Source organism: Struthio camelus, chromosome 22, assembly GCF_040807025.1.
Source record: "Struthio camelus isolate bStrCam1 chromosome 22, bStrCam1.hap1, whole genome shotgun sequence".
Lineage (NCBI taxonomy): Eukaryota > Metazoa > Chordata > Aves > Struthioniformes > Struthionidae > Struthio > Struthio camelus.
This window is the reverse complement of record NC_090963.1, coordinates 461,042-475,696: the sequence shown is the minus strand read 5'-3', so window position 1 is coordinate 475,696 and position 14,655 is coordinate 461,042. Positions and strand designations below refer to the sequence as shown.

Below are 14,655 nucleotides of genomic sequence, written 5' to 3'. Positions count from 1 at the left end.
GGGGAGGGATCTTTTTGCTCTGTGATTCAGTTCACTCACTGACTGCTAAATGCACATTGCTCAAAGAATCAGATCATGCCATATTCCCTTGTATGAGCACGTTTTATTAACATGCTTCTTTTTCGGGGAACGTTCAGATACTGCTGAACTTGCTCTTGGGCTTTAAATCTATGCTTTTCAAAAAGCAGTAGTTGTATTATTTTCTGTCCGTTAGGTTCCAGCATTGCCTTCTCCCCTTTTTTAATTTCTATTGTTAATAGCTTTTTCTCACTAAGCAAAAAGTGATGCCCTTTTCCCTAGGGGAAAAAGCAGTATAAAACTGAGATTTGTTTTTAGTTCATACTCTGTGGTTGCCAAGACCCGTGTAACTATATCTCTTGCGCCTGTTACCGTGGCTTCCGCTCCTTACTGAGCGCCAGCAGTAGTACGGAAATCTAGCAAATAATAGTTTGCTGAAGCAATGTGGGGTGCAGTTCTCAGGGAACGTGGGTAAAAGCAGATCTGTATTTTGACATCTTAAAGACAGAGCTAGATATATGCTGTCGCTCTAATCCTTTAGCAGTTTTTTTTTTCTCTGATGTGATTCCTTTGATTAAAGGTTGATATTCCAAAAGAATGTGGCAGCTGGTTTTGCTAGCCTGTGTGTTTCTGCATGGCCCTCGGGTGAAAGGGGCTGAGTCGTGTGACTTTCCTGACAGCATATTGACTGCCTGATGTCTGTGGTTGCTTTGTAAACGTCTGTCCCCCGGTTTCCCTCTTCCCGCAGAAGCTGAACGACATGGCAGCATCTCTCTTTGTAAGCAGTGAAGAGGCTCATGTGGCAGAGGGCATTAACATCCTGAATGAACTGATCATCCCCTGCATGCACCTCATCATTAACAACGACATCTCAAAAGATGACCTGGATGCCATCGAGGTCATGAGAAACCACTGGTGCTCCTATTTGGGACGAGAAGACATGGACGGTAGGGAAGAGCTGCCTGCCTCCCCTTTTTTGTGCTGTGTGTTCCAAGTGGTTGGGATGGTTTCTAGATCTTAACTAGAAAGGAATTAAAGGACCGTTTAAAACATTTCCTTGGATTCTTAGCGTTTGCGTTATAGCATGCTTGGGTATTTCTGGTCGAGATTGTGGGAGGAGAAGTGTATTTGAATCGTCAATCGAATTATGTTACGGAAGAATTTAATCGCTGTTTGCTCTAAAGCTGCAGAAGGATTCCTGTTCATTGAAATGTGAGAAACGATTTCAGAAAGAGTGGCTTAGCATCATCTAGGTGTGTTTTGGTTTTGTTTTGTCTTTTTTAACTGAGAGTTTCCCATAGATGGCAAGTGAATGCTAGCAGATTTAATTGCATATGCCTGGCTTCTCTTCAGAGGCGGAGAGCAAGTTTTCTTAGTTTTCTAGGACACTGAAAATAACTTTTTCTTTTCTAGCAATATTAATAATTACAAATTATTAACAAGTATTAGACCAGAATTAATAATTAGGAGTCTATCTAAGCAGTAGTCTAGTTTACCAGCATTTCAGAAGACTGAGTGGGGAAACAGATTCAGAGGATCTTTGCCCTGTAAAGAGAGGTGTGTTCTTTGTAGCTGAATTTTGTTTCTGGATAGGATAGCTGTCTTTGTTAAGTATTTCCTTCTGCAGTCTGGAGCCATGAATCCCGTCAGGTTTTAAAAAAGAGATTGGTTTTGACTGCCTTGATCTGTGTGTGTGAAGGTTTGAGGAATTGTGTTCATTTTTATCATCAACAGAAGGTAAATTTGCTCTAGGAAAATAAGGCAAAATCGCAGAGGTTTATTCTCAAAATGCCACTGTAGAGAACAGAAGCTGGATGCACTTATGTATCCAGTGTGCAAGTTGCCCATTCTTTGGTTTGTCCTAACGGCACTTCACTTAAAGAATTTACAGAAGGAAAAGCAGATTGCACCTTCTGCATCATATGAGCTAGTTCCAGCGTTGCCACTTTCTGCCTACTTTTCTTCATCTAAAAGTGCTTGTCCTTTGATATGCCACCTGATGCTGGAGTTTGTGTGGTCAGCTCCTGAAGGGCCCTTGTTTAGCGTGGGTTGAATGCTATCTCTTCTCTATGGGCTGACCTGTGAAGGTCTGAGATGTTAAAGGCCGTAGCGTGCGCTCTATTTTGCTTAAATGTAAAGTCAGCATTTGAGTGTAGCCTTGAAACACGCAGTTATTTCTGACTTAGCAGCAAGTAGAGCATCCTGAATTGAGGGAGTGTAGTATCTTGGTGGCACTTGGCACTACCCCCGGTGCAGCTAGGTGGCAGTGGAGCTTTCCTTTTTTTTTTTTTTTTGAACCGAGTGTAGCCTCCACGCGCAAGGAGACAGCACCTGAGGACTGATGAGACCCAGGCCAGCAGCTGGTGCGATGACTCTTATGTGTCAGCAGACACTGCTTATCCCTGTGTGCAGCTGTTTTAGGCTTTGGAAGATCAGTCTTGAAAAGGTGTCACAGCTTTTTAGCTTGCAGCCCTCAAACCCTCTGCAATCAGGTCTTTTACAGTTTCAGTGCGGTTGACTGTCTCATCCTCTCCCCCTTCACAGCAAACCTACAGCTGAAGCTGGGCGAATTGCTCCCCAGGCTCCTTGACTGCTCTGCAGAGGTTATTGTGCTCAAAGAGCCCCCGAAGATCCGGCCCAACTCACCCTACGACCTCTGCAGCCGCTTTGCAGCCGTGATGGAGTCCATTCATGGAGCCTCAACGGTGACTGTAAAATAGACTACTGACTTTCCATCTTGACGTGGTATACCGTGAGCCACCCAGCTGCACAGAATCCTTCTGTCAGGCAATATTTCAATGGGAGAGGGAGGAGGACAGGTGATTCATATCCAGACCTGTATTCTTTGTATATACGGATGAATAAAAAGCAGTATTGCACTTTTAAGATAAAATGTTATGTGATAATACAAAGGACATGAACCACTGTACTAATACAACACAATGAAGTATCCAGCTATACCATCTGCCTTTTATCCCCAAGACTGTATCAGAAGGTTCTTGTGTTTTAGCAACTCTCTGTTGAGAGAGTTTGTGACTGTCCAGACTGTTTGTGACTGTCCAGCAGGCACAAATCCCTGCGACTGTGAAAATAGCAGAGTGAGAGACTGGTTAATCTGGTGAGCCAAGCTATTAACTGTCATTGATCTGTCAAACACATTTACATCTCCTAAATTATTAGCTATAAAAGATTATCAGTTCAGATCTTGCCAAGCTACTGCTAGCAGAGGTCTGAATTGTGTGCTTAGGGAGAAGAGAGGAACGATGGCTCACAGGGTATATAATGTGGGCAGTCATGCATGCAGGTGCATATTTTAGTTGAGTGAAGTTAAACAGGCATTCTCCTTTTGTGTTTTAACTGGCAAAAGAAAATATGCAGGACTCTTCCTCTGAGAAAGGCAAAAGCAAATAATGGCAGTGCCAGGAAACAGGACAGAACTTTAAAGATTGTCTCCTGCACATTTACTTACCTGCACAATAGCTTACTGGTTAAAGTAAATAACCCTCCCCCCCCCCCCCCCCCAAAGGAAATTCCCCTCTTGGTTCTGAAAATCAACTTCTTCCTCCCCTCTGGTGGATTTTTAAATGTTGGATTAGTGATGATGATAACTGCAAAGGCTAGAATCGGCGCTTAGGTTTCTTATCCTTCTGTAAAAATGTGCCCCAGTTGAATTTCCTTTTCCAGGCAGGCTTAATTGCATTCGAACTATGGCAGTTGCTTGAACCAAACGAGTAAGCAGAGAGGGGGAATCCTGTTTGTTAGGACTATGCAGGTTTTATAAAAGTGCAATAAAAGCATTTGTTCTCTTTTAGAATGAAATAGCTCCCTTCATTTTTTTGCTGTTTTTATGTCTTAAGACTCTTCTTGGCTGTAACATGAAGAAAGGGAAGCAACAAACCAAAAAAAAATCTGTGGACAAAATGATGCAGAAATGAGGAAGTTCCAAAACTGCCAGAACAGCGCAAGCGCTATCCTAACTCCTCCGTAGTCTCTTGTGAAGAAAGCGTAGCGCTTGGTAGCTCAGAGAGGTCTATCCTGCTGCTGCCAAGACAGCGTGTGGGGAATTTTATGTGCTTTAACATAAAAATAGATTAATTTAGGGCCTACAAACATTCAGTTGTGTTTGTTCCTCAGAGTTTATAATGCGTCAGCCCATCACTGATCAGCATCCAAGAAACCTGTCACAAAAGGTTTTGAATATACTAAAGTTTCCAACAGTGTCTTATCATGTTTGTAAACTGTAAAGTAGCCAGGTCATGTTACATCCTAGGGTTAAATACAACTAAATACAACAAGCATTTGTTGCTTGTCTGCTTTGCAGCTGACACTCTTGTTAGTTAATGCGTGCTATAACGCGAAGGCAAGTTGTAGTGTAACTGAGCCTCCCGTGTGTCCGTGCCTATCTCCAGTCCTCTGAAGTTAAATAAGGGTGGGACAGGCTGAGTTGCACTTTGAGTTATTCTGCTGTCTGGTTTTCTATCTAGGTGTTCTCTATTTCTGCTCAGGATTAAGTAGTGTACCTGAAGTTTCAGATTCTGCTTTGCTGTAAGTCAGCTAAAGGACACATATCTTGAACCCCTGCAGTGTCTGGAGATAATAGCCCATCTTTGAGATGGATCCAGGCACATGGGACAAGTGTGGAGAGAAGAGTTGGGGGGGGGGGGGGGAGTTCCCGAAGCAGGATAAAGTTCACCCATGGGAGGCGGGTGCTGTGCAGCTCAGGAAGCAGGGCTTCCTCAGAAAGGCAGAGGGAGTTCGTGGAGATGCTGGGGTTTGTCTCTCCCCTCTTTCACTGTATTTTCCTGTAGACAGTGTTCAGAGAACTTTTCTACTCACTGCTCATGCTCAGTGGTTTCTTTTGAAATCTTATTTTTTAAGAGTGGAGAACCTGTTTTGGAGCCCTTTTCCATTTGAAGCTGTCCCACGTTAACTTGCGAGCTTTGGAATAGGGAATCTGCCATTGCCAAGCATGCGGCTGTAAATAAGGCAGTCACGTTAAATTAGTAAAGAGAAGGAAAAAGCACTACTTTCCTGTAGCCAAATTTTCTCAGAGTTTTCTTTATTAACTTGGGACTTGAAACATTTAATTCCCTATTGAGCTGCTAACATGGTCTGCTTTATAATGGAACCCTTAGCTGCTTCTGCTGACTGACATTGCTCTGACAAAATACAGATAGCCTTTCAGCAACGTAGGGAAGGGGGGGGGAAATACTCAAGGGTGAGCTTTATAACGACCTAAAGTCCGATGTTTCTAGGACTTCTTCCTAGTACAAAAGTAGTTGTAATTAGCAGAGCTAGGTTCAAATGAAAATCGTCAGCAAGGTGCCACTCTTCGGTCAGTTTGTTTTTCCTAGTTATTTAGGAACAAATAACTCCTGTAGCAGTTGGGGTTCACCTTGTATTCTCCCAAGTATTTTAGAATAAAATAAGACACTATTACCTAAAGAAAGTCAAGCTATCCCTGTGCAAACGGTGAGCCATGCCTATTACAGTTAAGGGGAGGCTGTAGAGCAAGGACCGCTGCTATTGCAACCTTACTGTCTTGTGTTCCACATTGTCTTCATGGAGAGTCCACAGAGGATCTGTCCAGCAACGTGAGATGATGACACCTCTGTTTTATTTCTTATGGTACTCATGCTCTGGGGTCTGATTGCAATGTATAAAAGTATTCAGCGTTTTAAACAAAGACCTTGTGGTCCTGGCACCACATGCTCAGTAACTGTATTCAATCTTCTCAACTGAGAGATGGCTCATAATTTCAAGATAACTTCTTGCAATACTGTTGTGGCATTCCAAGCCACTCTCACTTGCAGGTAAGTAGAACGTGGTTTGGGAAAGAGTCTTGATTTAGGAGAATCCAGTTACTCATACAGGCATGGGACAGTATCTTTCCCCTGTTCTTTTAAATTGCTGCCAGAAATGAAATAACCAACAGGTATGCAAACCCTATTTTTAAAGAAAAAAATGAATGAAGACTTCTCAGGAGTACAGTCCCCAGTGCCCATCAAGTCTTGATGGTTTGGGTCAGGCTTAAAGGGAGGAATGTACCGAAGCTAGAAACCTTTACTCACAGTCTCCTCGTCGTCTTTTTCCCTCCCCCTATTTTCATTTCCCAAGGGTGTGGGTGACAAATTAGAGCCAAAATAGAGTCTCTTTGTTTTGTGGGTTTGTCAGACCTTTAGAGGGCAGCTAAAAGTTTGTGTAAATCTTTGAAAAGCACGTTCATCAGCCAAGAACGCTACCCTTCTGGCCCCTATGTTTTGCCTTACTTGATCTTCATTATGAAGGACATGGCATGAAACAGAACTCCTGAGTGCCCTCCTCTCCCCTCTTAACTCTGTGCACGACCGACTGCAACCAGCTGAATTGCTCTCGCGCTTTAGGGAAAGTAGGAGAGGATGCTTTCAGACCATCAAATCAACAGCAACAGCAATTCTGTTTTTGTGCCTAGGTAGTGGAAAACTGGTGGCTGCAGAACTAGTCCAAAGCGAAAAAACGTCAGAATTACTTGTACGTTCTTGCCAGGCAGTATTTTTGTTTTGTTTTTAGAGTAACTTCTAGATTTTTGATTGTGTATTTAAGGGTGAATCCAAAGCCCATCATTGCGAATGGGACCTTTTTTATATCTCTCGGAGCTGGAGACTACATCCTGCGTTCTCTGTACGAGGAGGGTCCTGCTCACAGGGGGAACGTGCATCAGCGGTGGCAATGACTGGCAGATCTGACAGGCCTGGGGAAGTGGCACTGTTTAAGAAGCTCACAGCTCTCAGAATCTTGTATTTTGGCCTGGCTGCAATTTTTCTGCTATGCCCTAAGTCCAGGCAGCAGGAAAAAAACCCTGGGAATAATTTCTTTCTCTCTCCCTGCGTACTTCTTTCTCTACTCTTCAGCTTAGCCAGAGCAAAGTGCAAATTACAAAACAGAACTTTTTAAAGAAAAGTGAACTTTGATTCCCAAAGGAATGCTGGTTTTGGATGGGGGCTTCCTTCATTTTGATCATGCGACCATGGCTTTTAGTGCAAACAGATTAAAACAGCAGTAAACTCAGCTGTTAAGTAGTACTGTAACACTACGTTTACTTCTGTCAGGATTCTTGGTATTAGTTCAGCCTGATGTTTGGTGGTGTTAGTATCACAGGAGCATATAAGCAGGCTTTATTTTTAGAGCCAAATAAAGAAAATGTGGAAGAGATCTTTAAAGAGACCCACAAAATACTGCTTTTGCTTTGTATGCACAGATAAACAATTCAATTGTTAAACTTTCTAAACGAAGGTCTGTGGTACGTTTATTACTTTTTCATCTCAGTGATGAGAAAATTAGGCTAGCGAACGGGATGCTGCCACTGGCTTTGTGCCTTCAGGGCACGCTTTTTGTGTATCAACTCTTCTTTTTTCTTTGATTTCCATCTCTTTTGTTTTCCATCTTTCTTTTCTTTTATAAGCTTTGCTAGATGAAAAAAAGTAATATTCAGACTGCAGTATTGCTCCTTAAAGCGCAAACTCTACCTGACTCTTTCCATACATTGTATGAGATGCAGGTATATTTTTCAGAGCACAAATACATACTGCTAACAACTGAAATAATTTATTTTGACTACATTAAAGAGAAATGGACATTCAAGGAATGAACTTTTTAGTTTGGACATAGATGTTACAATGATTACATTCTTGGCTATTGGAAATTTCCAGGGAAATGCTAACATAGTGTAATCAAGAATTGACTATATTGCAAATGTAACCACAAAATACGAAGTGCTCTTTACTGCTCTATGTTTGCCTTGTTGGCTTAGAACGCTAGGCTCAGTCTGCAAGTGCTGCAGAGAAAGCTGTTGCTCTTTTAATTAAAAAAAAAAAAAAAAAAGAAAAGAAACAGACAGACACACAGGAAGAAAAAAAATCTGCAACCCTGTCTTAGGAATTAGCCAATCATCCTGTAAAATATGAGAACTGTCTCTGAAATCTGAACAGCCAGGAACTGCGCAGGACACTGTGCTGAAAGTCTTAGATTACCAGATCTGCATTTTTGGGGTGTGAGTGGTGACTCCAAGGTGACATCCCAGCTGGACCTTGCATCGCTGCACGTTGACGGCAAACTGCTGCAGGCATAGATGGTGTTTCAGTCCTTTTTAAGCAGGTGGTATAGATAAGGAGCAACCCACCTGCTGCAAGGAAAAAGCCAGCAAACCACCCCAGGAATGTTGCCTCCCCGAATTCCCATCTCGGGACAATGTCAGGAATAGTTTCATCCCAGAATTCAAGCACTGTGTTATAGGCAACCCAGGAAACCGGAATGAGGGTCATAATCCCTGCCATGCCAAAAGCTGCTCCTCCAGAAAGCACTAGCCGTTTCTTTAGTTCAGGTTTTTCTTCACACGTTTTCCAGCAGTCCAACCCCAGACTAGAGAGAAGGAATCCAAGAAGCCCCAGTCCATTGGAAAGGCACATCAGGATTCGGGACACCCGCAGGTCCAGGGGCAGAGCGAGGAAGGACTCGTGGGCTTTACACTCCATGGCTCCTTCCTCCTGGATTATGCAGACTTGCCAGAGCCCCATGTTCCAGATCTCCAGTTCATTTAAGTCCAAGTTGAGATTCTTCCAGAGTGGCACAAAAGTCGTAACGCAGGACGAGACCCACCCGAAGAGCGAGAGAAACAGTCCACCCAGTTGCATCTTTGTGTTACAGCTCCAAGCCATGCTAATACTGTGCCTGTAATCTGTGCTCCAGCTCCGCTGGTGGGGCTGAGATAAGCTTAGGTGAGCAGAAGCTTTTGGTATTAACACTTTTGAAGCTGTGTTTTTATGGTGTGGATTTCCATGAATATGCTGTTTCAGTGGACGGGCTGCGGACAGAGAGCTGCTATTTGTTTCTCGCTTTCAGAGGAGTACTGGGGGGAAGAATTCAAGCTTATACCTCTAATTCCTGGGTGTGGCCACAATCATTTTCATGTCTTGTTGGTTTTACTGTGTTTAAAAGAGAGCACTCCTGGCTAGGCAGGAAAAACTGGGTACAACGGGAGTAAATCTCTGTTCTGGAAAGCCAAGCATCAAACCCATGGTCAGTTCCCCTCTCCCCCTTTATTTCCCCCTCACCACTAAGCATGTGGTGCTTTGTGGCTTGTGCAACCTGGCTCCCAGCCACGGCCCATAAAGCAGTGTTTCCCTGTCCGAGCCAGGATGCAGGGAGAGTCCGGAGCAACTCAGCAACTCAGCTGGGGCAGAGGGAGCCTGCAAGGAGCCTCGGGCAGCCTGCAGGATTGCAGCAATGCAGGGGTCATGCTCTGCGGCCACAAAATGATGGATGCTGTTGTGCTGGGGCCAAGTCTGATGGTTCATCTTTTCAGCTTTTCCCCTGGGGGCTGCTCAGGTGGCAGTCTAGGCAGCTAAAGCTGAGGCCCTCTCATTGACTTTTCCTGTCTGTCCTCTCCATACAGGTGGCCTTGGATCACTTCTTGGGGGTGGGGGGGGTGGGGGGGGGCAGCGGCTGGTATGCAGCAGCAGCATGTACTTCACCGGGAAAGAAAAAAATCGTGAGGGGAATGGTAATAGCAGCAAAGAACAGAGCAGAGACTGAAGAAATATGGAGACTGGCAAGGGCAAGGGGGGAGAAAAGGTGCAAGAAGGGCAACAAACCAAGTGAGAAGCTCTGGGTGGATGCTCTGGGCAGGGAAAAAAGATAAGCTAGCAAGTTTTTGACTCCTCTTTGAGGAGGTCATGCTCAGAAGTCCTTGGAGGACAGGGGAAAAGTTTTGTTCTGGGCACAGGCGATGTCGCTTCAAGACAAACTCAGCTTGCGAGCAGCGAGTCTGGTGGAGCTGCGGCTTCCTCACTGTACGCAGGAGGGTTAAGCGAAAGCATGCAAATCCTCTGAGCCTCAGAAACCCTGAAGTGAGAGTCTTGGCAGAGAAAGCGCCTCCGAATGAGTGGCAGCTCCAGCCACGGCTAGGGCTGGGTGGAGAGAGAACCCTTGAACTGCTGCAGGAGACAGGATACATGAAGGAGAATGCCTCTCCCCTCTCAGTGACTGCAGCTTTACGCTGTTCTCAGGAGGCTTTTAAAGCATCAATCCTTAGTCAGTCGTTAAATAAATATCCAAGGAGCGCTTGAGAGCTGCAGCGAGAACTCAGCTGTGGCTTGGGACTTCTAAGGGAGGACCCTTGTCTGCCGTTCCAGTGGGTTGCTGGAGGAGCAGAGGAAATGCGACCTGTTTGCTCAGCGCGCAGGTTGGAAGGCCCCTACCTGTGAAGCACTTTCACAACAAGCTAAAAGTAACAACAGCAATTGGTTTGACTTGAGCACATTTTCTTTGAATAGCAGCTTTACAAACAGGCATCAATTAAATCTTGCAAGCTGCTCCAGAGAGAGGCAACTTCGGCTCTGAGCTTAGCTACCCTGCGGCGATGGGTGTTATCTGGGAAGCCAGCCTGAACGACCCCGTGTCATGGGGGTGGAGGAGTGGAGCCATGGCAAAGTGAAGTCCAAAGATTTGTGCCTGCATCAGTGTCAAAGCAAGGTATGGTGAAGTCCTGACTCAGTCCTGCTCTGCTTTTTTGGTTGAACACTCTCCCTTCTACACCAGGGAAGAAAACAAGATTTCTAGACTGTCACACCACTCCTAGTAAGGGAGGAGATTTTTTTTCAAATACAGTAATCTTCTCTGAATTCCTCATGGCCTTCTCCACAGAAAGCAGTCTTCTCATCTCAGCAATGTTGTTGGGAGCCTTATGTCTTAGACCACCAAGGCTGAGCTAGACGTGGTTCCTGCTCCACAGAATTTGTTATTTCTTGTATTGTGGGACTGGTCCCTAATGACACGCTTAGTTCTGCTCCTTCCACACATATTTGCAGATGGACAGAGCAGCGCTTGCTGCTTTGTGGGACGGCAGAGCGCCCACCCATCATCCAGTGTTTTACTGAGCTCAGCTGGTGAGCGGAGTTACAGCTTGCTGCTGAGTCCAGAGGGAACACAGTTCTCGCCGCGCTCCCACATATTGCAGCACACTCGCTGCCAAAGGAAACATTTATTTGTGCTTTACATGAGTAAAGCCCCACAGAACAAACTTTTGCCTTTGGAGCACCTTGTGGCAGCAGAGGCTGTTACAGGAGAGCGGAGCTCCACGCGATGGATCACCGCTGTTCTTGAAGGCAGAGATGGAGATCCTAGAAGTCTTGGTATTGCACCAGGGACTGGACTTTAGCCTTGCTATGGTACTGCACATCCTCCGAAAGTGCTTTGCAAACATTTGTCCTCAGAACAACATTGGCCCATCCCCGCGGTTATCTCTGGGTAAGTGCCAGAGGAAGTGGGACGTGGAGGTACAAAACTAGGATGGATGTCAATTTGGGGAAATTGGGCCTGTCATCACTGAAAGAAAATATCCCGCTATAAAAAAGACAGAAAGAAAAACAGGAAAAAAAAAAAAAGCTGGACCTCTTCATCAGGAAAGTCCAAACTTTCTGTTTACGCTTGCTTCCCATCTGTCCCTCTGTGCACAGCCACACAAAGGGGACACAGTGTCCAGCTTTCAGAGTTTCATTTTCATGGGGTGATTAGTGACTAATCTCTCATTCATCTGCCTTCTTTGTTATCAAGAAGGATATTAGAGGGCAAGGTTGGTAAATTACTGGTTTTTCTTCATTATAGCAATGGTGTTGGTGCTGTCATCATCAAAGATTGGAGTTTAAGCCCCTGGAGTACTCTGTGAATGTGCAGCTCGGGTCTGAGGCTTTCGGTCTGGTCCCCGCCATGGACCTTTGCGTATGGCTAGTGAAAGGAGAACTCAGCCAAGGAAACCTACTCCCCTGTGACTCAAACGGACAAGGTGAAATCTGCAGCTGTGGGACGGGATGGGATGATGGGTTTGGTGCGGTGTGACTGCCAGGTCTGCCTTTCTTGAAGGATGCTCTTAGACGCTACTCAGCATCTGACAGGGTGGGGGGGGCTGTGTAGCAGAGTCCCCAAAGGCAGATGCTGCTTGTGGGCATGTTACACTGTGCCGGATTTTGAAGCACCCAAGCTGCTGAGGTCCCAAAAGGATCTGCCCACAGATTTGGCTGCCTGAATAAGACCTCTCCCGAAAACCTACTCCCTCCTCTAAGGGCTGAATGCTTGAACATCAGCCCGGCGACTATGCTGAATGTTTATAACAGACTGTGTTAACTTGCTGTTGAGAAAATGACTTTAGAGCTGTGCTGGAGGGACTGTCAGTGTGGAGGGCATTGGCCCTACCATCAGTCAGTTCCTCCGTCTCTAGAATGGAGCTGTGGCAGTTTTAGCAGTGAGAAATGATTTCCTGGAACATAAACCAGGCAAAAGAAGGGAAGTTTTTAAAGAAAGAACACAGGCATTAGAATCTGTTTGCTTTAGTTACAGGTAGTTTTATCTCTTGGGTACACATCCTGCTTTCCATTGTTTGGCAATGACTGAGGGCTGTTGTGCTGCTGCATCTTCACCGGGGCTCCTACAGTAACAAATCTTGCTCCTCTGCTTGCAGTAAGTACATGCCACGTGGTTAGGAAGAAGGTCTCGTGTTCTTGGTCTAGCATGGAGGAATTCCCATGAGGAGTGCTGCCTGTGTTTCAGGCTGGCACAGTCGGAATCCACAGGCAGGAAGATGAGGTTGCACAAGTCAGTCCTTTCCAGGTCTGAATTGCCTCTGCTCCGTTTAAATCCTTGGTCAAACTGCAGTTGGCTTGGGTTTGATCAGGCTGAGCTCCTGGTCTTGTAGTCCAGGACTGGGGGATATGTTGTCTGCAGTCCCTGGAGGGTTATGGTTTCTAGCTGGGGCTCTCAGTGCCACGAGGAGATGGATCCTAGGCCCTCTTGGACGTCTCTGGTATCAGAAGCTGGTCTGCTTTTGAATATCTCTGCCTTTGTCAGTGCTATTTGCAGACAGCAAAGCACAAAGGGGGCTGAACCTCTTGCAGGGAAGATGAGAGCTGGGGTGACTTACAGGAGCTGCTGAGTGTTCACATCCCAGCCCTCCTCCCTGGACACAGCTGGGACCCCCCCACCAGAGCTTTTCATGACTTGCCTTGTGTTCTTTGTATGACAGATCAGAGGTGGGAGGTGGCAAAGCTACTGAGCAGCAGCCTCTCCGTGGAGGCTGGGCCTGATTTGCTGTGCCACCAGTACTTGCAGGAGCATCACTCATACCTTTAAGTCTGTCTCAAGGCGTGACCCTCCCTCTGAACCCCCCCTCCTCTGCCCCTCATCGTGGTGTGCCCCTCCTCGGGACTGGCAGCATTGGGTCTGTGCCCAGGCCATGATGCCTGCTTTGGGATCCCGCTAATCCAGGGGGGAGGAGACTCTGCCTTCCCTGCTGGCAGCAAGCCACGGGCCCGCATTGAGCCCATGACCTCGAGAAGTCTGTGTGCCGAGGGGGGGGATTGCCTTTCCCCTTTCACGTTTGCAAGGGGCTCTTGTGGCGGTGAGGAGCGCTATGGGTGTGACATTAGAGAGAGGGGATGTGTGTGACCACCACTGTGCACAGATGCTGCCGCTTTTTTCCCCTGTCTCTTGCCCTCCGTGCTCATGTGCCTCAGCCCCTGCGAGGGAGACTTTGGCTTCCTGAAAGCTCTCTCTTGGTTAAGACCTGCCTGCCTGCCCGCAGGCATTGGCTTTGGACACATCCCCATGCCCCTCGGTCATGTCGGTTGCTAAGCTGCCTCCAGGCAACAGCGGTAACTTCTTGTCCCTGGTATTTGAACCAGCAGCCCAGGGTTGCAAGGCCTCAGTGAGGGACACTGCCAGTCCCGAGGCACAGCCCTCGGGGCAGTCACGTAGGAGGAAGTGCATCGCTGTGATTTTATTCCTCTTTGCGTCTCTCCTCGCCAGGTCCCCAAGCACATGCAGGACTCACTGGTTGTCCTGCAGAATAGCTTTAACCCAGCTAGCCAGGTAATAAATGGAGGCAAACTGTGGCATCTCCAAAAAGAGGAGGGGTTCAGCTGATCGCTTTAGTCATGGTTTACCTGAACTCTGACTGCTGCAAGTTACAGAGAGACTTAACTGTGCTGTATTAGTAACCTCGAACCGTTTAAGGCTCTGGCTAAGCAGTTATTTATAACCTCTGTGCTACCTTTGCTGTTTTTAACCCTCCTGCTGTAGAGAACCAGCTTTAAATATAACGTGGAGCAGTCTTTGACAGAGGCACTGCAAAACCTTGACCTGTGTTAGCCTTCTCAGGGTAAGGAACAAGGCGACTTCCAGATCTCTGTGCTGACAGGAGCTTCAGTGCAACAGTGGATTAACTGGTGAAACACACAAAGAAAGCAGCTGGATGAGGGGAACGTTTTCCAGCCTTTGCTGATGAGCCTATCCCTAAAGCCGGATGGGGAACTGGCTCTCACAAAGATGAGAGCAGGGAAATCCTCCTGCTTGGTAGGAAAGATTCCCGTTAGAGCTGGGAAATCTCTCCCTGTCTTTCCCCAGGGCATCAGGGCACAGGGGGACCAACTCTGAGGGTTCCCAGGCAGTGCGTGTGCTCCGTGCCCAAGCCTTCCTGATTAAATCATCTTGAAGTAATTCTGCCTGACATTGAGACAGATTAACGGGTGACCTTCTGGAGCAGGATTGGAGGTTGCTGCCAAGCTCCCCTTCCCTCCCATAAGCTCTGGCCACACAGCCTAGGAGCGGATT

At 46.4% G+C, this 14,655-nt stretch overlaps 2 protein-coding genes across 21 annotated transcripts in view; one reads left to right on the top strand and one right to left on the bottom strand.

Moving 5' to 3' along the window:
- USP28 (ubiquitin specific peptidase 28) overlaps positions 1-3,837 on the top strand; it is a 32,117-nt gene extending 28,280 nt beyond the window's left edge. For all 20 annotated transcript variants that reach the window (XM_068916589.1, XM_068916587.1, XM_068916582.1 and 17 more), the window contains 2 exons: positions 767-965; positions 2,563-3,837. In XM_068916589.1, coding sequence (XP_068772690.1) covers positions 767-965; positions 2,563-2,738 — 375 coding nt within the window. In that variant the 3' untranslated portion in view covers positions 2,739-3,837. The remainder of the gene's footprint in view (positions 1-766; positions 966-2,562) is intronic.
- Positions 3,838-7,588: 3,751 nt separating this feature from the next.
- Positions 7,589-9,077, bottom strand: CLDN25 (claudin 25). The gene has a single exon (XM_009670044.2). The coding sequence runs from the start codon at positions 8,709-8,711 to the stop codon at positions 8,019-8,021; it is 693 nt and encodes a 230-aa protein (XP_009668339.1). The 5' UTR covers positions 8,712-9,077; the 3' UTR covers positions 7,589-8,018.
- Positions 9,078-14,655: the final 5,578 nt, after the last annotated feature.

What these genes read in the sequence shown, in the direction of transcription:
- CLDN25 (XM_009670044.2), bottom strand. Translation starts at nt 8,711, where the DNA reads ATGGCTTGGAGCTGTAACACAAAGATGCAACTGGGTGGACTGTTTCTC.